At 33.6% G+C, this 26,451-nt stretch overlaps 1 protein-coding gene and 1 long non-coding RNA gene across 2 annotated transcripts; one reads left to right on the top strand and one right to left on the bottom strand.

Moving 5' to 3' along the window:
- Positions 1 to 5,737: 5,737 nt before the first annotated feature.
- On the top strand, positions 5,738 to 11,915 carry LOC116011013. Its single transcript, XR_004096960.1, has 2 exons — positions 5,738 to 6,426; positions 11,303 to 11,915. It is a non-coding gene; the product is annotated as an uncharacterized LOC116011013 (long non-coding RNA).
- On the bottom strand, positions 10,256 to 11,663 carry LOC116011012 (ethylene-responsive transcription factor ERF115-like). The gene is made up of 2 exons (XM_031250507.1): positions 11,297 to 11,663; positions 10,256 to 11,049 (listed from the first exon to the last, which is right to left on the bottom strand). Exons 1-2 carry the CDS (start codon positions 11,637 to 11,639, stop codon positions 10,448 to 10,450), a joined length of 945 nt encoding a protein of 314 aa, XP_031106367.1. The 5' UTR covers positions 11,640 to 11,663; the 3' UTR covers positions 10,256 to 10,447.
- Positions 11,916 to 26,451: the final 14,536 nt, after the last annotated feature.

The following is a 26,451-nucleotide window of genomic DNA, read 5'->3' as shown; positions in this document are numbered from 1 at the left end:
ATATATTATGTTGCATCCACATTTGTTTATGAAGTATTATTTTTATCATATTTGGTGTAAGATTTTTATTTATGTATTGTCACAGTTGGTCCTTTTGATAAAATCTTTAGTAGAAAACAATTAGAGTACATTACATTTCTAGTTTAAAATAATATATTAATATTCAAAATTAGCGAGGAACGATGTTCCAATCTACATGATTTTGAGTTGAAAATGTGATGAATTGTAGTCGTTTCTATAAAAAGAAGTTTTGGTCGAACTAATTAAATGTGGCACAAATTCCACAAAATGTAAGTCCTACAACAAATATGACAAAAAAAATATTTTTGTGGTAAATTCTCCGGGTCTTTCTCCGTCCGTTTAACGGTCCGGAGTCCACCCACATTCGCTCCGGGAGGCACTGTGGGAATTGAACTCATGCTCTCCCAAAATTTTTTTCTACAAAGAAAGCTCACTTGCCACTTGAACTACCCTATTAAGTTATGACAAAAAAAATAATACTTGACGATCAAATGTGCAAATCTACTATACTAATAAGAGCCAAAGAGAGTTAGGCCTAAAATGGGTAGAAAAAATGGCGGTCAAATTATTTAATCAAATGGATGGTTCAGATGAATTATTTAATCAAATAGATGGTTAAGATAATTCAGATTAATATTATTAATAGAGATTACCTAATTTAACCTTACTTTTATGATTATCCGTTAAGTTTTCCGTTAAATATTCTCTTCTCCGTTAATATTCCGTTAACTTTTAACTTACCCATTAATTTCTATAAGAAAGGTCTTAGGTTCGAACCTCATCTCAATCAAATCTGACATAATTAAGTTTCTCACTCTATTTTACTCTTATTAAATTAAATAAATTAGTAGCTACAACAAAAAATGATACATATGTATTTCTTTAATTTAGAATTATGTGTCTACAATACCTTTATTTGAAACAATTAAATTAAATAAGAGAAATAATTTCATTAGTTATATTGTCTTTATTTTCTCTCATGCAAAGATTCTTTACATTCAAATTTATCAATTGATATTTATTACATTGTCCATTATCTTATTTTTACAATATCTTGTAATTAAATATCAAAGTTATAGTATAAAATAATGTTATATATTTATTTACCAAGTATTTTATTAATACTATGAAAAAAAAAATTTAAAATAATTTGAAGCTAATTATATTAACTACTTGGGGATTGGTTGACAAAGAGAGTACTCAAATAATAACCCAACAAATTGAAGCGGAATCACTCTATTTTATTCTTATTGAATTAAATAAATTAGTAGTTACACAAAAAAATGATACATAGGTATATCTTTAATACCATGAAAAAATAAAAAAGAATAGTTTGAAACCAATCATATTAACTACTTGGGGGATTTGTTGACAATGAAAGTACTCAAATAACCCATTACCCAGCAAATTGAAGCGAGAAACTACCTTTTAATATCTTTGGAATACATAATATTTTAAATTTTCAAATTTTTATTAATTTATTTATTCTTTTTTCTTAAACTAGGGATTTCTTTATCCACAATAACTCATTCAACAATAATGGTTAAACCAAATGAACCCCAAGCAGAACACCTAAAGGAAAGTCCATAACTCCTATGTCATAATCTTATTGCATGACGTTGTCATCTATGCTACCAACAATAACCGAATTGCAAATAACACACTGCCAACAAAAAGGAAGAGAACAAATAGTGAAGATGAAGACAATGACAATGTTACTCAAATGAGAATTAAGAACACTTAGAAAAATTCAAATTAGAAGTAGTATTTATTTAGACTATCATTTTTAGACCAAATATTTAGACTATCGATTTTACAAGGTTGCAAACATTTATTTGAGTAATAATTATAATGAATTTTCTATATTATCTTGGATTCATATACTTTGAGATAGATATTTAAATAAAAAAATTCGACATTCAATTACCATGTGTAAACTTCTCCTATATAATCTTGCATTGATATAGTTTCAAATATTTATTTAAATATAAACATTGGGCATTAACACATTCGCGCAATGCGCGTATAAAACTAGTACCTTAATAATTATAGAACCAAAAGTAAAATAACCAATCAAAATTGGTTTTGGGGCTATTAAAAATGTGCCATTTGAGGATTAAAAATGACACATTTTCAACGCTGTAAAAATCAAAATTAAAGTGAAAGATATTCAATAATCATAAAACGAAATCTGGTCAATTTTGATCTTGAAATTAAAATTAAAATTGAAAGATATAATAATTAAGAGACTAAAGTTACAATTAACTCTTACCTGCATGCTCAAAATATATTAAGCTATAAGGAATTAAATAATATTTAAAAAATTATTTATATTTATTTTTAACATTTAATTTAGTTTTGACCTTACGATATTTTTTCCAAAAATGACAGAAGAATAGATATGGCAGAAAAAATTTCCAACAAAAAAAACAAAAAAAGGATATGGCAGAAAAATGGCTAGTGGGACTTCATCTTCTCGATCATTCCGGCACATCCGACATTCCGACCCGAAAGAGTCAACTTTATTTATTTATTTTTTTTTTTTTAGCTTCAACCTAATTCAACTCGAAGAGTTTAATATAAATATATAATGTTTTGAATTTATCATGTAATTGATTTGGTAATTACAAAATTTTAAAATTGATTCCGAGTATAAATTGTTTATTAGCCTTATCACTTTGAGCTAGTTAGCTATGATTAAGTTAAGTTAATTTACATCAGTAAATTATTGTGTGGATCATAACAAAATTTTTTTTTTTTAATATACTAAAAGTACATTGTTTGTGTACTAATTGTACATTATATAAAATAATGTATTTTCAGTATTCAAATAATGTACTTTTTCCTGAATATAATGTACATTTTTAATATATTAAAATACATTATTTGTGTTATAAATGTACATTATTTAGTAATATGGTCTATACAATAATGATTGGTTTACCTCCTTATAGTTTTTTATTGACTAGAATCACAAGACAAACTTTACACCAAATATTAAATATACATTGGAATATATAATAGTCATGGGCTTTTTTTTATAAGTTAAAAGAGTTTAATTAATTAATATATATAATGTCAACGAAAGTTTTGTTAAATTATTAAGGTTTTAAAACGCTTTAGAATAAATTTTGGAATCATTTTTTATTATAAAGATTTTGGATGAAGCATAAAGAGTGTTTTCATTTATTTAGGAGTATATATTGTAGTAAATTTAATTATATATTTTAAAAGGATAAATAATGTTTATTTTCAGATGGAATAATTAATAAGTCGGTGCCAAACATGAAGAGATCGAAAATGGGGAAAGAAAGATTCAAAGAACCAAAGGCAATAAATTTGATGTTGCCTAATATTCATATTGACAAGGTTTAAGTTTAAGCATTAACTTAATGACAACTAAACTCTTCCTACTTGAATCACGTATTGTTAATTTATTTTAAAATATTTATAATGTTGAAGGTCATGATTTCAATTCTTGTCAATATTCTTTCGGTTGAACTCGTCAAATAGAATTTTTTGAGTGTCATTTATCTTTTATGTGTGATCTGTCGAATATTACATAATAACATGATTTTCTTAATGCACATATTTGAACAATGGTTGCGATTCCATCGCCACTCAAAAAGTATTTATTATTTGACATTATATATGTAATTTCTTAATATATAATTTGTTTTCAATAATGAACTTATTTACAACTTATTAATTTGATTTCAAAAGACTTATCTACGACTAATAGGGGTGGTTCATACCCGAATTTCATTCCAAATATTAAAAAAATTCGAGCAATATTTTTGAAACCTGATGACATCTGAACAAAATAATAATTCAAATATGTTGGTTTTGGGTGAAATTAGTTTACCTTTATTGGTCATATTTGTTTGGGTATACTGGAATCTTTTTTTTTTATTAATTTATAATTTATAATTTTATTAATGTTATTATTTGTGTATTAAATTTTTTTTTTATATACCATCAAACTAAAAATAACACAAAAAATTAACAAATTAACTATAAGAGTTTTGAAAATCAATATTAATATTACTATAAAATTGTTTAATAGTCATGTCTCATTTTACTTCATTGGTTAACCAATTTTTGTTTTTTCATTTATTTTCTTTAACATTTGCTTATAACTTTTAAATTCGACGACCTCCTGTGTTTAATAATACATACTTTTGATGTAGTTTATAAATATATATAAATTTGGGCAAAATCTTATATAAGATTATCTCAGGATTCCTTATCCATTAGACGGATTAAATTTTTCATAAGTATTACACTTTCCTTGATAAGTATTACGGAATACAATTTTTCTCATAAGTAACTCTGATTTTCAACCCTTAATATTACATTTTGAATTTAAATTTATTACATTTTTATCAAAAGTATCACATTTTTTCTCATTCTTCAAGCAATTTTTTCCTAATTAGTATTACATTTCCATCATGATCCAACTCGCCTCATGGATAAAGATATGTAAGACGGTCTTAGGAGACTCACCCTAAATTTTATATATACTATACTAAACTAAATATTATAAAAAATTGAAGGCAAATTCTCTTGCGAAATCATCTCATGAGTCTTAATCCATGACACTTTATTTTTTGCAAATTGTGTATTATAGTTTTCCGAGTACTATATATAAGGCTTAAAGTATTGATGATATCTGAAATTCTATTATTTTATTTCTTTATTCCTTGCAAAATGTGCATTATATTACATTATTTATGCTATAAATTATTATATATTAGGCTTAAAGTATTGAGTATATATATATGTGTAATTCTATTATATGTTATTACTTTATTTCTTGCAAACTGTTTGATCTATTACAATTTTGCTATAAAGTATTGCATTTATGCTATAAGGTATTATGTATAAGGTTTAAAGTATTAATTATATCTACAATTATGCTATGTCATTACTTTAATTTATTTTGTAGGATTATCTATTAGAGTTTTAATATAAAGTACTATATTTATGATATAAAGAATTATATGTAAGACTTAAAATATTAATTATATATGATTAATCTCACAGATTGAAATTAACCTAAAACAAAATTGTAAGTGACTAGAGTCAAGTTTTGTTAACTAAAAATTTGGCCCATAAAATAAATGAGACGGAAGAAATAATTAATATATAATTTATTATTATATTCATAATAAATTTTCTGTTAGTTTAATTTGAATTTTGGGTCAAATATAATTACCATGATAATTTAATCTTCAAACCAAATTTATATTCGAATGTATCATAATTTACTAAAACATCTTATTATAATAGTTATTTAGGTTCATAATTAAAAAATTTGATTTGAAATTTGAAGCTTAATTCAAATAACTTGAGAAAATTAGGGTGTGTTTGGTTGGTGGGTTTAGGCATAAGGAATGAGTATAAAAGTGATTGCTAGTGTTTGGTTTATAGGTTTTGTGAATGCTACTATGGGTTTAGAATACCCCATTAATGACAAAACCCATACCCTTATTAAATAAGGGTTTCATTTCCCTTCCTCATTTCTTCCCCAACTATCAATAATCATTCCCATTCCACCCAACTACCAAACATGCTAAATACTTTCACTAAAACCCATTACCATTACCAAGTATTTGATACTCATTCCGATTCCGATTCTCATGTGCGAACCAAACACACTATTAAAAGAGATATTAAATTAAAAAGAAAAATTCGAATCTTTATATTTCACTAAGTTGAAAAAGTAGTTATGAATAAATACTATATTGTAACAGAATTAAAAAAAAAAATTGAAGTGTGGTAAATATGCATTGCAATTTGGGTGAGTAAATGGTGTGGAGATGGATGCACAAACAAAAGATGGAGTCGGCTCTCATCGTCGCCTTTTGTCGTCGTCCGACAAGCCGTCAAGGCGTCAACCATTTAGACAGATGATTCAGCCGATTTCCATGACCCCTGCCACCTTAATTACCACTACACTCTCCTTCCCTTTCACATTATTCTTCTTTTGTTTTCTATATATTTATAATACACGCACACATTACCTCAAACTCTAACATCTATCTTAGCTAGCTTCATGCTAATATATATTTTTATCTCTTCCTTATTATTTACTTCCATATCTATATACTCAACTGATACAATTTTACATCGACTCCACATAAAATCTCAGCCCATCTATCAAATGAGTCATATAAGTTAAGGTAATTTTTTATTAATTGGTCAGATCGGGTCGATGACTACCCGGCGCCAAGAAAGGACCAGTTCGATCTATCTGATGTCTACACCAGAGTTGAAGAAATAAGCCCAGGTTTAATTTCCAACCTTGGCTGGAAAGTCAATTCAAAAGCTGCAGCTAAGCTGGAACTGGTTATGAGGAAACAACAACGTAGCCAGCTGCAAATTAAAGGGAATTGAATTGAAGTACATATTTCTTTAACCCATATCTCCATATTACATACACATATCATTTTATATTATTTTTCTTCCTTCTCTTTCTTTTCACACATACTAAGTGCAAAGTTACAAGTCATCCTTAGCCCATAAGTTAATTTTAATTATTGTGAAATTAAAGTTAATTAGGTGTCAAATGATAGTTCGACTTATTTTTTTTGAGTGATAACTGACAACAGAAATTCTCAATTTTTACTTGAGCGTATACAATAAGTAAACATTACTCATGTGCAATAGTTCAAGGTCCACTAACCTACTATCCTTTTCAACCTTTTTTTTTTTTTTTTCCTATCTTAAGTGCGAATTAGATTCAAATAAAAGTTTTAACCACATCCTATCCAACTGTATTCAATGTTGTTACTTCATATATAAGATTTGAACATAAGACCTTACTTAAGAGAAATTAATTTTTTTTCCTAGTTAAATGACACGTTGTTAATACTTAAACATGATTAAAGAAGGTGGTAGATGGTGGCACACATCCTAGTGCTTTACTAGGTTATTAAAAGCCTCCTCTCCTAAGTATTGGGTCTATATGGTATAATGAACTCAGCCCAAATAATTTCCCTACATAAGGAGTACATTACAAGTCTAGGGCTACTGTGATTAGTACTGATTCACAAAAGTTATTATATATATATATATATATATATATATATATATATATATATTTGTCACAACTAAATACCTAATTAATAATTAATGTATTTCACATTCCCACTATTAATGCCTAAACTGCCCCTAGTAGGGAGCAATCAATTCTATATTCAACTCTGTAAGATGTATGACTGTAATCCTGTATGCTAAGTAAGCATCTAGCTACCTACAGCACAATAATAATCAATACTTTTAAAAAGTCTATACATATCCATGTTGTATATATATATATATATATATATATATATATATATATATATATATATATATATGACTAGATTAATTTCTTTCAAAGCATGGAACAATGTGATACTATGACTAGATGAAATAGGGATTTATAAAACTAAATTAAATGAAAAGGGGACAAAAGGAAAAGATGGAGTTCAAACACATATGAACAGTATATGTTTGATCTAATCTCCAATATGATGGGGAAGTTTTAGAATGAAGCTAGCTAGCATCTTGTGGAGTTCATTGTTATGTAAAAGAAGAAATACAGATTGAGTAGCAAATACAGTTGTGTAAATTAAATGAAGTTATATAATGTGAAAATGCACATTCTAAATCCACCAACCAATTTAAGAAACATTTATTTCTTTATGACATCTTTCGCATCTATCTTTACTAGCTTTCCAATTTAATTTCGTCCCTTTCCAAGTATATATGTTAATCAACTTTCAAAAGTTTGGATATCCTTCATTAGAAAGATAGATATTTAAAACTTTGCTTGACTAAACTGGCTAATAAATACTATATTGTAATAAAGTCAATAGTATTAAAAAAAAAAACAAAACTCCCTAGTAAATTATATTCTGTGTGCGTCCACTAAGTTAGTACAAAGCTACAAGCTTATCTTGAAATTAAATCAGAACCAACTATTTGTCGAGACCGATGACCCTGCCCATATTTTAAGCGGTCTAAATTAGATCCAGCCTAAACTATGGCCACCCTCATATGTATGTGTGTTTATGTATGTATGCATGCATGTATCCACATTCCACAATTAATAATCTATCATCGTAACCCTCCTTTACTCCCAAATTAAAGAAAGCTATATATATATATGTGTGTGTGTGATTTTCTTTTTATGATTTTGTAAATTACGATATTGGGGTGTTTGGCGATTGGGCGTTAGATGATAGCTAATATCTTATTGATTTAGCTTATGGCTAATAGCAATCAATTGAATGTGTTAGCTGGTTTAACCAGCTGATAGTATTAGCTGGTTATAGAAATGTGTTTGGTAAATTAACTGTTTATTATATTAGCTGATAATTTATAAAATGATGTGTAAGGGCATAAGTTTGTTGTGGCTATTTATTTAACTCTTAAAAGATTTTTTATAATTTATTATATATTATCATTTTGTTATTATTAATTATTTTTAACTATTATTTTTGTTTTCTTATTAATGTTATTATAATTATCAAGAAATACGTTGTAGTTCATAATAATTCAATATTAAAAATATAATTTCAAATAAAAATATAATAAATCTAAGTTGTTAATGATAATTTAACATAATGGTTACACTATATATATATATATATATATATATATATATATATATATATATATATATATATATATATATATATATATATATATATATATATCTATTTATTTATTTATTTATTTATGCGTGCGTGTTACACAAAAAGTCAATTAAGATGTCAAGTTTCTAAAAGTTTCTGATGATATTAAAAATGTAAATTTAGCTAAAAATTGAATAAATATAAACACTATAATAACTAACAACTGTTAAGGGTAAATTAGACTTTTAAGACTTAATGCAATAAGTTGATATCAATAAGCTACTCAAAATAGCCTTTTCATTTTCAGCTTATTAGAATTAATAAGTTAAGCCAAAAAGCTATTTACCAAACACCAATTTTAACTGTTTGACTAGAAGTAAACTAAAGTTGGTCAAACAAACTTAGCTTTGGCTGATAACAAATTTTCCAAACATCCATAATATCCAAAAAGTAAAAATGATGCCCTTGCCATGAAAGGGATATATGGTCGAGTGGGTGAAACATAACTCTGGTATCTAAGAGTGACTCCTCTGTTAGATCGCCTCACGGATCCTTATTTGTGAAACGGGTTGGGTTATGATGAAAATGTAATACTTATGCTGGAAAATCTAATACGGAGTACTAATAAGGAATAAATTGTTTGTTACTTATAAGTAAAAATATAATACTTTTGAGCAAAAAATGTAATACTTTTAAATCAATATGTAATATTTAGAGTTGAGTAGTTACTTATGAAAAAAAATGTAATACTTATGATAAAAAAATGTGACACTTTTGATGCAAAAATGTAATATTAAGAGGTGAAGAGTTACCTATGATGAAAATTGTACAGAGAAATACTTATGTGAAAAAATATACTCCATTTGTCCCATTTTATTTGTCCTACTTACTATTCATTGGTCAAACCAACTCTTTTTTTCTTTGATTATTTTATTTATTATTTTTAACTTATTTTTATAATTGATTTTTTGTGTTTAATAGTACTTTCAGTGTTGTTTCTAACTATATAAATTTTGTATATTAATACTAAACTTAATATTATGAAAAATTGATTTAAAAATAACTTCAGTCAAGCCTCGTTAACTGAACTAGACACATAAAATGGGATGGAGGGAGTAATACTTATCAAAAACCCGACTTGTCTCACTAATGAGGATTTGTGAGATGGTCTTATAGGAGAATTTTCTCGTACCTAAAAGTCATGAGTTAGATTCTTGCCAACAACCTCCCAATTGAGCTTGTCAGATAGGGTCTTCTTAGTGTAATTTACCTATTCCGTGTGGTTTGCGAGGTATTACATAAGAGTGAAATTAACTCAGTAAACATCATCGGATAGTGGTTGCGGCGAGTTTTCCAATCACTAAAAAAAAAATCTATGCTCTTAGGTTAGAGAACTAGATGTAACATTAGATATTATGCAGATCGGGAAAACTAGTGGTTTGACATACCGGTTAAAGCTAATTCAAAAAGTTGTTTACCATACAAATTAAAGCCTATATGCCCTTATAGAAGAATTTTATTCTTTTAATTTATACACACATACATACTTGATTGGGGAACTTTAAAGTAATGAAACAGAAATAATACAAAAACCCTTTAAAATCATTGCACTTCAATGTAACAGATGCACATATATATATATATATATAGTGATGAAAAACCGCTTGTAGTTTAAGGTTGAAACTGAAGAACTTACAATTTAAACATTGATGATGATAATGAGTAAAAAGCAAGAATGAATGGAAGCAAAGCTAAGCATCCAATATATATAATTGGAGGGACAACCTGGATCATATATATCACTTGGTCGTATTCTTGAAATCAAGATCATCGTCTTCATTATTATTAGGCGCAGAAGTGGAAGAAGAACAAGTAGTCGTCCCGAAGTTGAATGGAAACAAGTAATTATAATTATTTGGTGATTGTTGAAAGCAAGCGGCAGGTGTACGAGCATTAATAATAATGTTGTGATTTGATGTTGTTGGTGGTGGAGGTTGAAAGATGTGATGAGTAGTAGAAAGCACCTCAAAATTGGGTAATAAGTCGCGGCGGCCGTGGCCCAGGAGGTGCGCGTAATGGTCGACATTGGGATAGGTAGTGGTGTGAGAAGCAGAAGAGTAAAGATGATTATTGGACGATGAAACAATAGGCAAGTCTTGTCGGGTGGTTAGATATCCAAACTGGGTTCTGCCTTGAACCCTTTCCGGGAAATTCAGCTTTGCCTTGTTCCCTTTGAACCTTAACGCTGCTTCATCGTACGCTAAAGCTGCAGCTTCTGCTGTTTCAAAGGTTCCCAGCCAAACCCTAGCCGCCTTTTTGGGATCCCGGATTTCCGCCGCAAACTTCCCCCATGGCCGCTGCCTAACTCCCCTATAGTGTCTTTTCCTTTGGTTCACGCCACCTATCGGATTAGCTAGATTAGTTCTTAATTAATTAGCTCCATTTATTTATTATTATAATTAACAAACACACATACATACATGTCACAAAACAGATCACATGGAAATTAAACATCTACTCTTACTTTTTACTCTCCATTCAAGTGTCTGATTGATGATTTAAAACAATAGTCTGCTATTATCTTTATTCATTCATTTTTTTTACCCAATAAATTAAAATTTCTACACATGATAAATTAATATGCGTACCTGCAGGTGGTTGTTGTTGATGATGAAGATTGGGTTGAGGAGATTGGTGGTATAAGGCGGGGGCGGGTGCATATGTGGTGGTGTTATTGCAGCAACCAATGACTTGGGAAAGAGCGGAAACCATGGCGGACATATCGTGCTGAGATTGAGGTGAGGAATAGAACAAAGGCTTGGTTGTGGGGTGGTCGTCTTCCTCTTCCGATGAAAGAGGCCTCTTCTCACCTCTCCGACGCCTTAATTCCGCCGTAGTACTGCACCTCATCTCCTCCTTGCTCACGCCACTAAAACCTGCAGCCTCCAATTCCTGGGTGTATTCAATCATCAAAGCAAAACATGCATACATATACAGATGGAGTTTCAATTCAATTTGCTTTCTCTTCTTCAATAACAAGATATATAGCAAGTTTAGCTTGTTTCTGAGGAAGAAGAAGAAGAGAGGAGGAGAATTGAAGGCTGGCTAGGGATTAGACTGCTCACTCACAGTTGTAATTGGTGATACACATATATATAGGGATAGACTAGCGTTTAGAAAGAGATCAGAGAGAGAGTGTGTGTGTGAATAGGGAAATTGTTTGTTGAAAGAAATTTTGATCAATAATATATTTGGTCTTGCATACTATATGTAGTCTTTATAATGACAGATGGAGCTTAGAAAACTTTTTTTTATTTTTATTGCAAAATATTGAAATGTGCAATGATTAGGCTTATTAGGCTATCTTTGACAAATTTAGTTGAAAAGGTAGTGAAAGCTGAAAATATATAAGTTAGAAGTTGAAAATTGAAGAGCTATTAAGCTAAGCTAGCTAGTTGATTATGCTCAAAAGTGTTTGAAAAATTAACTTTTTGATAAGCTGATAAATGTAAAAAGACTAAAAAAACATCTTCACAAAATTTAAATAATTTTAAGAGTTAATTCCATTTTTGGTCTTAGATTTATAGGTGGCAGTCCACTTTTAGTCCATTTTTTTTAAACATCCTCTTTTGGTCCTAGTATTATTGTGACATGACTATTTTTGGTCCTCTATCAACAAATTAGCTTAAATATCGTTAAATACAATTACATTTCGGTCTTCAATTATAATTTTTTTCAAAATGATAAACATAAAAAATATAACGAGTCAACGGACTTTGTATTAAAAAGATCGAAATATCCTTGTATTTAATGACATTTCAACGATTTTATTGATGGAAGACCAAAAATGGTCATGCCACAATAATTCTAGGACCAAAAGTGGATGCTTTGATAAAAAAAAAAGAACTAAAAGTGGACGGTCACCTATAAATGTAGGACCAAATATGGAATATTTTAAATTTAAATAGGTTTGTTTACATATTAAAATTTAACATTTTGAAATAAAACTATTAGCATAATCATCATCTAGCATCCCATAATAATGAAGTAGCAATATTGTTGCTAATCTCCTTCATCTCAATAGAGGTCTCACTTAAATTTTCGTTTAAAGAGTTGTTGGGCGTGTGAAGAGTTCGGAAGATGATGAATAAAAATATAGGAGAAGAGAAAAGGCCAAAAAGAGTAATTGGAAGGGGTAAAAGATGTCATTTATTTATAATATAATGATAAAGATATTAAAAAAAAAAGTTAAGAAACTACTAGTTTAATTTTGAAACGCTACCTAAGGTAGCATTTCAAAATAAGCTCTTATTTTACGCTACTAGTTTATTTTGGAAGTATTACCGAATAAAGCTTATTATAACTTATTAGTAGCTTAAAATAAGATATAAGCTCACAAATAAGCTATGCCAAACAGAGTCTTAGGCTCTATTTGGTAGAGCTTATAGTTTATTTTAAGCTACTAATAAGCTATAAGCCTTGTTTGGTAATTATCCAAAATAAGTTAGTAGCTTAATTAAAATAAGAGCTTATTTTGATAAGATACTTTATGTAGCTTTTAAAAAATAAGCTAGTAGCTTTTTAATTTTTTTCCATCTTTATTCGTATTGTTTTAAATAAATGGCATCATTTACCCCTCCCAATTAAATCGTTTTGGTCTTTTCTCTTCAATACGTTTGGTTGTAATTTTAATTTGACATTTATGTGTTTGAACATTAATTTTTGAATGAACTAATTTTATGAACTATAAATATTTTGTTTTACTTTATATTTATTTTCAAATATATGTTCTTACTTTATATTTTATAAAAATAGATTGGTTTCATTATTTTATATTTTAATATGTAAACAAACCTATTTAAATTTAAAACTGTTTAAATTTTATGAAAATGTTCTATTTAGTCTTTTTACATTTATCAGTTTATCAAAAAACTAATTTTATCAAACACTTTTAAAAATAATTGCTAGCTTAATAGTTTTTCAGATTTTACCTTCGAGCTTATACCATTTCAATTTTCAACTACTTTTCAGCTTTCAGCTGTTTTTCAGTTAGGTTTGCCAAACATAGCCTTAGTCTGTTATATAGTCATAAGTGATATTACATTCTTCTCTGTTTTCACTGCTTAATATTCATCTCGTTCCGTATGTTTTAATATATTATCAATTTTCTAATTTGATTAATAAAGAGATTTTTTTTTTTAATAACGTGGGTGGGATCAATCTATTTATAGTGGTAAATAAATTAAAAGAGCCCTATTGTCAAGGTAAAATCAGTCGGGAGAAAAAATAGCATTATATTATTCTATAGTTAATTAGTTATATCTATTGCGGAGTATTTTATTAGAAAAGATTCAATAATTCAAACATAGGTTAAAATATGTTTTTCTTTATAATATACCATATGCGGGCTAGTATACAGCAGCATTGTAAATATAACTAAGATAATAAATAGGATTAACTGATTAAGTTATAGGGCCGAAATTCTTCACCATCTGATAATATAAGTATTTTTTTTATAAGTTGAGGTGAGATTGGTCAACTCATGATAATAAGCAATGAATAAAATATTTTTTATTGTCATGTCTAATTGTGAAATATTTTGGTAACAAATTTTAGTTGTATATATAATTTTGCGGAGTATATATATTTCTTAACTTGAGGTGGGATCGGTCAATTCATGATAATCAATGAATAAAATATTTTTTATTGTCATGTCAAATTGTGAAATATTTCGGTGACAAATTTTGGTTGTATATATAACTTTTGTCTAATAAATACGCAATTACCTATAGCTTAGCAGCTTATCTGCCATAAAAGCTTTTAAAATATATACACTACGTAGAATATGTTAGTCTTTAACATTGAAATCTATCATCACCACCATTGACCACTAGTCTAACAATCAAGCAAAATGTTCAAATAAAAAGTTTAGATGAACCTTAATTAAAATTATAAAGCAATTTTGTAGTATGTTTGTTTCCTTCGGAAATTCTTTTTTTTTTTTTAAAAGCTCAAAATGATAAATGCAGTGATAATAATGGCCATGTAAATTACATTGGTTAATTATTAGAGAAAGGAATTAATGAAATTCCATAATGCAATTATATAAGCTCACCTTCACAATGTTACCGTAACAAATATAATGAAGCCTTAATTTTGTACTCTCATCAAACCTCTAATAATAAATGTACCTTTGGCAAGTATTTCTCATTTTCCTCCACCCTAATGTTAGCAATAGATCAAGAGTAGTTTAAAATACTTTATAAAATTAATTTTACTTTTAGTCTCATAAGTTTAATTAGTATCAAGTGCTCAATTACCACTACACTAAAATTTATAAGTGCTAGAAATAATTGTTAATAGATTTTGATGATAAAAATAATGCTATATAGGCAGTATATATATTTTCTTTTACTGTAAGTTTATTATATTCCATTGGAAGGAAAAACAATATCAACACGCATCTTACTAGAAAGAAACACTTTCAGATGGAAAGAAACCGGAAGGAATGATTTTGGAAGAAAAGGACTTAGAAGTAATGAATTCAGAAGGAAACATTCGAAAGGAAAGGTATCGGTAGAAGTGAACATGAAGAAGACATTTTGGGATCAAGTCAAGTATACCTTAAATGTTCTATCAAGCTCTAGTATATATCACCAAGCTGCAAGGAGGCTTTAATGAAGACTTTTCATGGAAGATCGTTCTCAGAAAAAAAAAAAAAAAACTCATGCAAGGAAGAATAAAAAGAGCTGTTAGACACAATGCAACTTGTCTAACACCTATAAGTCTATGCATAAGACAAAATATAATGGTGATAAGTAAGGGAGACTCTTCTAAACAAAAGTGTGCTTATACACTAATAGGGAAATTGTCTTTACCCTATGATTCTCAAGCTGCACAAGTATAGGGATTTGACAGTGAATTTTAAGGGATCGTGACAGCTTTTGGATATCTACCACTTGCTAAGTGACAACAAGCAAATTCAAATTTTAAGTTGGTACTCTCATCTTCTATAAAAAGAAGACCCCAAGCTTAGATGAAAATGCTAGAAAATTGAGTTCTTGCATGTGATCAAGTATTGTTAGAAACCATTTGCAATTAGATTTTGATGATACCAAACTTAGGAGTTTAGACCCCCAAATTCGTCTGTCAGGTCGAGCTGTTAAGTTGAACGAATCATTAGATTAATCATTAACTAGAAGAATAGTCAGCATGAACTCGTGGACATAAACTTGACATATATACCTCATTCAACCCGAGTTGATAGCTCTTATAGATTCAACATCAAGGACGAATCATGGATGACTGAAGACTTGAAGACATGAAGATCAGAAGACAAAAGACCAAGAGGTTGCTAAAAGACCGAACTATAGAAGGGTCTACCTCTTGAAGTTTATCAAGGTCGAACGATAAAGAACGATCATTAAAATAGTTATGGGGCGAATGGTAAAGTCAATCATTCGTAGTTAGGCGCCAAAGGCATGAGTCGTTACACGATTCGATTGGACAAGCTAGAAACATTCTCTGTCCAAAGCCTCAAGTGTGGGATGATTTGTCTTGGACAAACCAAGTCCTAGGAATAGATCCCAAAGTCAACTTTCATTAAATGCCATGTCCTTTTATGTAGTACTATAAGACAAAAAGTCTGCATGCATTAAGGTTAAAACGGCTAGAAAGTATTGACACACACATGAGCTCAATACCTAGTGGTTAATACTCACTGGTCAAAGGTGGTTTGAAATTTTGTCTTCCCTCCAACCATACAAATTTTCCCACCTATAAATACCCCCTTCCTATTCAGAAGGAGGTGTTGGTCATTCTAAGATTATACAAGCTTTCAAAAAGCTTAAGTTTACAAGTTGCAAGTGATCAGTGATTCAGAAGAGAGAAAAGCTTCAAAGCTCGCATCTAGAACTAAAAGAAATCTTGAGTTACTTCAATGAACACATTCAGATTCATTCTCGCCAAGATTTCAGTTGGAGAAAAAAAGAAACTATTCCTTCGACAACACTCTCTACTTGGTGAAGTAGAAAGCGGCGGAGGAAACTTGAGGAGTTGAAAAACTTGTGGTGCAAGTTTGCTGTCCAGCTTTGTGATCAAGGAGGCAGACTTGGTGGTAATTTTGTACTAAAGGAAAAATTAGTGCAATCCTTCACGAGTTGTGAAGAAGAGTGGACTAGGCTTAGTTAACAAACGAACCACTATAAAAATTCTCTTTCTCTCTCTCTTTACTTATTTGCATTACTTTCTACTTGCATCTCATCTCATTTACCAAACCATATTATTTTACGTAAACAATCAAATGTGTAAAGTTAATCTAAAAGATACCAAGTTTTTCCGCTGCATATCTAACTCTAACCAAATCTTTATTCATCTCTCTTGAAAAAGAGTATTGGTTTGTGAAAAAAAATTTCAAAACGCTAGTGTGTCTATTCACCCCACCCCTCTAGACTCACTCCTCTATCTATTCAGGACCAACAAGTGGTATCAGAGCAATTTCCTTGACCAGTAAACACTCTGCGAGTACTTCCTGGAGATCTCATTTCAAAAATCCCATTTTACTTTACACGATCATATCAAAATAGATCATCATCATTCTAGGCATCTTATGTTAAACTTGTCGAAGTTTGACGATTGGAAGGTATGAATGCAGGCACATCTCTCTACGATACACGATGAAATGTGGGAAGTTATCACTAATGGTCCCATACAAATTCTGAAGGTTAATGCTAACCGAGCAGCAGAAGGAGAAGGAACACTTGAACTCGTAGCTAAAGAAAAGTCTGCTTACAATTCTGAAGAAATGACTCGTAGCAATTTGAATAATATTGCACGAGACATTCTCTACATACAAGACTCTTGATGAAACACTATTTCTGAAAGTGAGAAAATGCAAGACGGCAAAGGAGATCTGGAAGACCCTCATGCTCATAGGCGAAGGAGATGAGCAAGATAAGGAGAATAAGCTGGCCATTAACATGAAGAAGTTCGAGGACTTCAAGATGGGAGCGATTGAGTCCATCACGAAAATGGAAACCAGGACATAAAGCTGCTGAGTGAGGTGGCTAACATTGGCAAAGAGCTAAAACATAAGGAGATCAACCTAAAGATTCTCTGAGGCCTTCCCAAGTCATGGGAAATGAAGGTCATAGCCATTAGAGATCATCGAGATCTCAAGGTCACCCACACCATGCAAATCTTCAGTGACTTGAAGGCGTATGAATTCGAGTGCGAATCAATGCACGAAGCAGAATTAGAGACAAGGAATGTGACACTAGTTACCAGTCAACAACCATCCACATCATCAATGTCAAATTCTAACCCTACTAAATTTTTATCTGGTGAATAAATTGGCTTGTTTATTAAGAAGTTCAAAAGATTCATGAGAAAGATCAATCTCATGATAACTCGGTCACACCAAGTCTTTCTAGCTGAATGAACAATGAAAGGACGAATCAACCAAGGATTCATGAACCTGAAGAGTCTCAGATGATATGTTATAATTGCCGAAAGCCTGGTCACTTCAAGGTAGAATGGCCCTACCCAGTGATCCGCAAACACCAAGACCAAGCAAAAGGATCTGGCAATCAAAATAACACGAGGAATGCTACAGTAGAGACTAGCGGACATAGTTCTAATCATTCGGGTGGTCACCAGAAAGGTGAACGTAGAAGGAAGACACTGGCTGTTGAAGAGTCAACCGAGATGACTATAGCTGAGCCATGCACTTCTAGTTCAAGCTTAAAAAGGGAAAGCTTAGGAGATGAGAAGGGAATCATATGCATCTACAGTCAAGAAGAATCAGACGAGGAAATGTGCCTCATGGCAAATGATGAGGAGGTAAACTCTTAAGACTCCTCTATTGAATGCGATTTTGATTCTAGTTGTAATGAAGATCCTATGGATTTTGTTTTCAAATTGATGAAGGACTTCAAAGTTGTGAAAAATACTCATTCTAAACTGAAAGAAGAGAATGCTTGAGTTTTGGCTGAATGAGAAGATCTCAAGAACATTGTGCTAAAAAATAATGAGGTGCTAAACTTGATGGGTCAGTTTGAGAAGCAAACTCTCTTACTTAAGGAGGAGTGTAGAGCAAGAAAAGTGCGATATCAAAACTTGCGTAAGGTCATACCAACATTTACAAATTCATCTAAAATAATAGATCAAATGGTAGATGATCAAAGACCATCTAGGAATAGAGCCGGACTTGGCTATGATTCCAGCACTCAAGCACAAGTCCTACTAACCAAACCCTCAGAGCCTTCTACCAGTGGAGGTTTAAAGTCTATGTTCGTTCAAGGTCAGACCTTGCAACCCGAGCCGGTGATAACTGTTGAAAAGGGAAAGAGACCACAAACAACAAGCTAACCAAAAGGAAAGATTGTATAACGATTTCTGGAACCATCGAGAAGAAATTTATCCCATGGTAACCTGAGGAGTGATACATGAATCATTATATACCTAGCTATGGTAACTTGAATGGTTACTACACAAATGATCAACTAAGGAGAGATAACCGATCGAAGGTTAATCCCAACAACAACAAGAGGCGAAACCATTGACAGAGGCGACGCAATGGTTGACCTCAGGGTAAGCCGAGACATTACACGAGTGGTCATTTCAATCATGGGTTTGCTAAACCTCAAAGACCATCTAGAAGGTCAATGAGAGGTGTCGGAAGACTTTTTCCTTCCAATGAGGACTGGTTTATGGTCCATGAGCCAATGACAAAAGCACAATTTCAACGACATCATAGACATAGACAAACGTTCTATTCTAGGGTGTATAGCAACGTGCCAACCTAATTTCAAAAGATATATGCACACCTAAAAAGCCTCAAAAATTTTATAGCATCCCGAATGATTATTAAGCCTTTAATGGCTATAGAAGACCGAGAATGGGCCTAACAAGCTCTAGGTTCACATGGATGCTTAAGCTTATTGCTAACCCGGATAGACCCAAGAAGGTATAGGTACCTAAGATAAATTAATCTTCGATGGCAAGTAAGCAGGACCATTTGGTATATAGATAGCAGTTGCTTAAGGCATATGACTGGAAACAAATCAGAATTGAGCAACTACCGAGACGTAGATCATCCTAAAGTAGTTTTTGAAGGTGTTGGCGACATCAACAAGAACAAACTCATAATTCGAGATGTATCTTATGTTGAAGGCTTAAGATTCAACTTGTTAAACACAAGTCAGTTTTGTGACAAAGGCTATAAGGTGGAATTCTCTAAGGATAAATTTTGTGTAGTCAGTGAAGATAATAGAGAAATAGTTCTTTTAGCAAAGAGAAGAAATAACATGTATGTTGTTGCATGGGAATCAGCAAGGCCAAATGTATACCTAGTAGCTAAAGGTAAAATGACTTGAGTTGGGAATGACATCATAAACTAAACCATATGAATTTCAAGGCCAACAAGCTAGTTAAAGGAGCCTTGGTAGAGGGACTACCAAATGTGACTTTGAACAAATACAAGATTTGTGAAGCCTGTCAAAAGGGAAAACAAATCAAGTCATCGTTCTAGTCAAAATCCTATGACACAAACTCTAGACCCTTGAGTTTATTACACATGGATTTTTTTGGTCTAACCGACCCAGTCAGCCTAAGTGGTCTATACTCTAGTGGTAGTAGATGACTACACTCGGTATACTTGGGCATTGTTCTTAAGGAAAAAGAACGAGACCGAGAAGATGCTACCCCAGCTTTTGAGGCAACTTTAGACAGAAAATAAAACCAGCATAATCAAGATCAGATTAGATCAGGGTACAGAGTTTGTCAACAAAGTGATTCAAGACTTCTATAGTCAGTATGGAATCCTCTATGAACTTTCAATGGTGAGGACTCTATAGTAGAATGGAGTAGCCGAGAGGACGAATCAGACACTTAAAGAAGCTGTAAGGACGATGATTGCTTTTTCCGGGTTGCCTAAAAGGTTTTGGGCCGAAGTTGTCAACATAGCATGTTACACTAAAAACTGATTCATTATCAACAAGTTCATGGGATTACACCCTATGAACTATGGAAAGGCACGAAACCAGTTGTGAGCTACTTTTATATCTTTGGTGGCAAGTGCTTCATTCACAACAGCGGAAAAACATATCTTAAGGATTTTGACGAAAGGGCTGACGAAGGACTATTCATGGGATATTCAGTTGTCAGTAAGGCCTTTCGTGTTCTCAACAAAAGAACCATGGTTATCGAAGAATCCATCCATGTTGTGTTCGATGAATCATCAATCAGTCGAGATATTGAGAATGTGTTTGAGGGCTTATATCGTTTATATATTCAAACGAATCAGCCCGAGTTGTGCAGGGATTCAGGAGAAGTAGAACAAATAGTGGACGAAGCCAAAGGGAGTCGAGACGTCGAGCCCGAATAGGAAGAATTCTCTATTCGCCTACTAAGTCAAGTCTATCTACCCGAGCCGATACATATCGACGCACCTACACCGAATATTCATGCAGTTGATGAAGAAACTTTTCCTACGACTTTTCAACCAGATCTAAGGTGGTTAAGCAACCATCCCCAAGATCAAGTCATTGGAAACATCAGAGACGGTGTAAGGACTCGTGCATCAATCTGTGAATACAAGATGGCCTGTTTTCTTTCACAGATCAAGCCAAAGATTGTGAATGAAGTTTATGTTGAGAAACCTCCAGGCTTTCAATCAGAAATGGGCATGGATAAAGTATACAAGCTAAAGAAGGTCTTGCATGGATTGAAACAAGCGCCGAGGGCTTGGTATGACACCTTCTCTTGTTTCCTTATCAATTGTGGATTCACGAAAGGACAAGTGGATAAGAACCTTTCGAATCAAAGATGGAAATCATATTCTCTTGGTGCAAATCTATGTGGATAATATTATTTTTGGAAGCAACAATCCATCTTTGTGTGAGAAGTTCTCAAAACTCATGCAAGGTTAAGCAAGGTCCAGAGGGAATTTGCATTAATTAAGCTAAATATACTAAGGATCTCATCAAGAAGTTTGGAGTTGATGGGAAGTCCTCAGTGAAGATTCCAATCAACACCTTGTTTCAAATGGACATCGATAATGAAGGAAAGGAAGTGGATCAAACCAAATACTAAGGTATTATTGGTTCGTTATTGTACTTGATAATGAGCCATCTAGAAATTTCGTTTGTAGTTGGCGTATGTGCTCGTTTTCAAGCAAGTCCAAGGGAGACTAATCTCAGTGCTGCAAAGAAGATCGTAAGATGCCTCAAGGGAACATAAAGTGTTGGACTTTGGTACCCGAGGGGTGGATCATTCGAGCTAGTTGGTTACTCGGATGCAGACTTTGTCGAATGCGAAATTAATCGGAAGAGCACCTCTTGGACTTGCCAGTTCCTAGGGGGAAGGCTCGTTTCGTGGTTTAGCAAAAAGCATAATTCTATAGCAACAAGTACTGATGGGGTCGAGTATATTGTAGCTGGAAGTTGTTGTGCGCAGATTTTACGGATGATGCAACACCTCAAGGATTATGGTGTTATAGCACGAGAAGTGAGCATCAAATGTGATAACACAAGTGCTATAGCCATTACACATAATCCAGTGCTTCATTCAAGGATGAAGCATATTGATATTAAGTATCATTTCATTCGTGATCATGTTGAGAAGAAAGACATCTCGTTGGAGTATGTCAACACAGATGATCAGCTCACAAATATCCTTACAAAGCCTCTCAGTGAAGGAAGGTCTTCATCACTTCGATATGAGCTGTGGATGATAGAGATGACTTGAAGTTAATAGTTATCTCTTAATACATATGTTAGCAAAGTACTGAAATCAAAGTCACGTGAGTCCTTAAAAGCATTAAAGAGTTGATAACTCCAAGACATTTTTTGGACACATTAGAACAGACATACATTGAATGGTCATTCAAAGAGACGGTTTTCAATGCATGTGAATTAGCAAATCTGCCTATAAATATAGTGATTCGAGGAAGCAGAGAAGCACAAATCTAACCAATCTTTATCTATCTTTTACTTATTCTCTGTGTGCAGGTAGCATGGATAACCTCGGAAAAGGAAAGGTGACAGGGAAACAATTCTGTAGGAGGTTTTCTCGATGACTTGTAGAGAACAAAGAGAGGGAGAAAAGGAGACTTCTAAGAGCGCACCAAGGGGGATATTACCTCGGAGATACCTCTATCTTTCCCGTAGATGTATCCTCAGAGGATGATGAAGATAGGGCAAGATATCCTGGATTTAGATAGGTCAATCAGGCGATGACGATTCTCCACCTTGTGAGGACTTCGTCAAATATGTTCTTGCTCCTAGCGACAGCGAAAAGACCCCTTGCCATTCAAAATAGTGATGAGTTTGACAAAGACTATTGCAGGTACTTGATGGATCATGCTGAAGGAGAGGAAGAGGAGTTACACCCATCCTCTATGAACGAGAACGAGCCAGCGTATCAACTGGAGTGGCCATGATACTATTCTCATGCTTCCACAAGTCGCGCTACTAACAGCGACACTAGGGAATGGTTTCATTTTCATGTGGATTTGGCTCTAACTGCAAGAGAGGTCTCTCCCCCTAGAACCTCGAAGAGTGTTAGACCATGTTTACCGTCAACCACCAACACTAAGAAGCTTAAGAACAAAAGCAAGAAGTGAAGGGATCTTAATGATGTCTAATCTACTCCTCCGGTTGCACTTCTAATAAAATAAAAGACTGTTTTAATGGTTCTTGTCTCGTGTCTCTTAAAATCACTAAGAAGACTACATAAAATTGAACTATAAAGACTTAGTCAATTTATCCATAATTCGAGAGGATAAGTTCAACAGACACCGAGTCGAAGGGACGACTTGATAAAAAAGGAAGATTACTTGAGAATACAAGACTTTGGTCGAATGGATAATGATTCGTGGTCATGGCCGAGTCATAGTAACCAGAACAATAAAAAGTCGAAGGGTGGTTATTCATGCTTCAAAGACAAGTCTTAAGCATGAAAAATGCTCCACTGCTCTATGGACTAACACACTTGCTAATATGAAAGGACAAGCATTAAATGCTCGCATCAGTACTCGAATGCTTTTATCTCTCTTCATTAATGAGATTTTCACTTCTTGGGTATATTTCTCTCTCCAAATCATGCCATCCGTATTTAGTGGCGAAAATATACCCACAGTCTTGTTTAAGGATCAGAAATGCTAAGGGCATTAATGGTTTTTGACATTACACCATTAACTAAAACCCGGGCTCATATTACCTTTACCCGACCCAAATCCGCCATATAAAGCGTGAAATTTTACCCTCAACTCTCACACTCTCAACACTTCTCTCATACTTCTAATATTCCCTCAAAACCTACCATTTCCCCTTCTTCAAGTTTTCTAAAAAACTCATCAATGGTGACCTCTTCTGAATCCAACCTATCTAGTAGTGGTTCTGAGCACTCTGAATGCTCACATCACTCCGAGCAATAAGAAGCACCTGTTGTTATTCCCCCTGTGGCAGAACTACCCATTGTAGACAATGCAGTCATCGCAACCTTTGAAGGAATTGAAGGCTCAAGGCAAGCTCAATCTTAGATGTACATGGCTTCCTCAAGTATGTTCTGGATAAGGGATTTGGTAAAAAGGTGATGCAATGCCTCAAAGATGGAGGGTTGTATAATTTTGTAACCTTTGGTTACAAATATCAACATTTATTTGATGCCACCCAATTTTATCTAATTGCAAGGATCCTTGAGAATGAAAATAAAGTTGAACTGGATAAAATCAGATCAAGAGTTAATGGTGTGGATGTCCCCATTGTTCACAGTGACATCTGGGCAGTGTTCAACTTTCCGGTCAAAGACGAGGACTTTTACCCAAATTGTTTTGGCCACGAATATAGCAAGGAGGATTTCTGGCAAGCGATTCAAGGACCAGGGACACCTACCTCAGTTCCCTTCCCCATGAAAAAAGAAGACGTTGAAGATGGACTACGAGTTCTTTGTAGAAATCCTCAACAAAATTGTGGAGAACAAGATGACTGGGACTGACGACATCTCAAATAGAAAACTGAGGATGTTGAGTGATTTGTTGAACAACTACACTGTGGATTGGTATAGAGGCCTTGAGCTTCTCCTCGAGCTCCATAATCCGGGCGTCCTTGAGAGTTATGGCCTTCTTTAGTGGGCCGACCTCTTTTTGCATGATGTTCTCAGTGGCTTTCACTCAGCAGAAGAGATCGATAGTCGTTTGCGACAGCTGCAAAAGAAAGTTCTTGGGAATGAGTCGGACCGACCGTGGAAAGTATGCATATTGAAGATAGTAATAATGAGTAACATGGAACGTACCTGAAGGATATCATGATCAATTTGTTCACCGACCTGGTCAGTTGACCACTCCATTATGCTCTCCTAGGATAGAACCATATTCTGGATCCGGTCTAGAAGAGTGGTCGTCTGCCCCCCTCCCATCTCGAAGGGCATCCAGTAGCGAGGTCGGGTTTAGGGCAGTCGATCGTTTAGTCTATTTTAGCGGGGCAACCTCCTCGACGTCCGACTCGGTGGCCTTCTCCTTGCCGCGTTTGGTATAGGTTCGGGTGATTTGGAGATTAGAACCCGAGCCTGCGGTCTATGCAACCCCAAGCGGTAAAGCAGTCACAACTGCTTGCTCGGTGAGGGCAGTAGGGGCGGCGATGGTCTTCTTGGCCTAGAGGGCCATCTTACCTCGGGGATGGCGTGGGGCGGCAGGGGCGAGCTGAGCAAGGTTCAATGTAAAGCTTGTTAGCGTGAATGCGAAACCTTTAGTGCTCGGACCCAAGGTGGGAGCTGCAACCGCGATCGTGACTGGTGCTGGTTTTGGAACATACTTCTCTTCCTGATCGTACTCAAGCACTTGAAGTTTTGCGACAGCATACTCTTCGAGAGCTCTAAAGATGAAATAATCATAGAACTCTAATCGGGTTCTGGCCGGGTAGACATGCTTAGTAAATTGCGTCAACCAGACCTAAGGTACCAGTAGCTTCCACTTGTATTCAACCGAAAGAATATGGTCTTTTCACCCTTTGTTATTTTCTAGGAGGCTTGAAATACTGCAGTGGTGCCCTCGTGATTGCACAATAAGAAAACCCCCACCGTGTTTGACCGAGAGAAGACGAACCGCAAATAGATAATTGAAAGGCTCGACAGTGCACAAGAGGTCGTGCCGAGTGCAGATATGCAGGAAGCGTGCTAGAATCCGATGCGCGTTCGGGGTAATTTGCTCGGGCAAAACCCCGTAATGGTTTAAGAAGGCAAGAAGGAACGCAGAGAACAGGAACGTCGGGGGGAGCCTTAAGAGAATCCAGGTGAATCCTCAACCAGTCATCTCTAGTATGGTCGATGACATTCCCTAAAGATTAGCGGGTTCTAAAGAGTACCCGACTAGAGAGGAGGGAAGAAATCTCCTCGATCTCGGCATAGGTAAGAAGGCAGGTATGTTATTTCACGCCTTCACTATTCTGGAAAACTTGTTTCCCATCTGGGGAGGCTCAAGGCGGTAAAGGTCGATCGGTATTCGAAGACTTGACCGGAGGAGCTGAGGGACCTAGCGTCTCGGTCTGACCAGGAGGGTCGACGCGAGTTGAGCAACGGATGAGGGAGATAAAGAGAGGTAGAGTGAAAAATGTACAACCCGGGGTGACTTCCCTTGCCCAGATGGTTCGACTTCTTCGTTGGCAAGAGGTGGGGTCGATGAGTGCGCACCATTCTCAGCATCGGCCGCCCGAGAATATTCCACCTGATCCCTCTAAAATCTTCGATCTACCGAATAGTTAAGTGCTCCATTGAGACCGTGAAAGAGCCGACCTCGACCTCGTCATCA

This window comes from Ipomoea triloba, chromosome 2 (genome assembly GCF_003576645.1).
Source record: "Ipomoea triloba cultivar NCNSP0323 chromosome 2, ASM357664v1".
NCBI lineage: Eukaryota > Viridiplantae > Streptophyta > Magnoliopsida > Solanales > Convolvulaceae > Ipomoea > Ipomoea triloba.
This window is presented reverse-complemented; position numbering and strand designations above follow the sequence as displayed.

What these genes read in the sequence shown, in the direction of transcription:
- LOC116011012 (XM_031250507.1), bottom strand. Translation starts at nt 11,639, where the DNA reads ATGTATGCATGTTTTGCTTTGATGATTGAATACACCCAGGAATTGGAG. An exon ending in TCAACAACAACCACCTGCAG is followed by an intron (nt 11,050 to 11,296) that starts GTACGCATATTA and finishes CTAATCCGATAG; the next exon opens with GTGGCGTGAACCAAAGGAAA.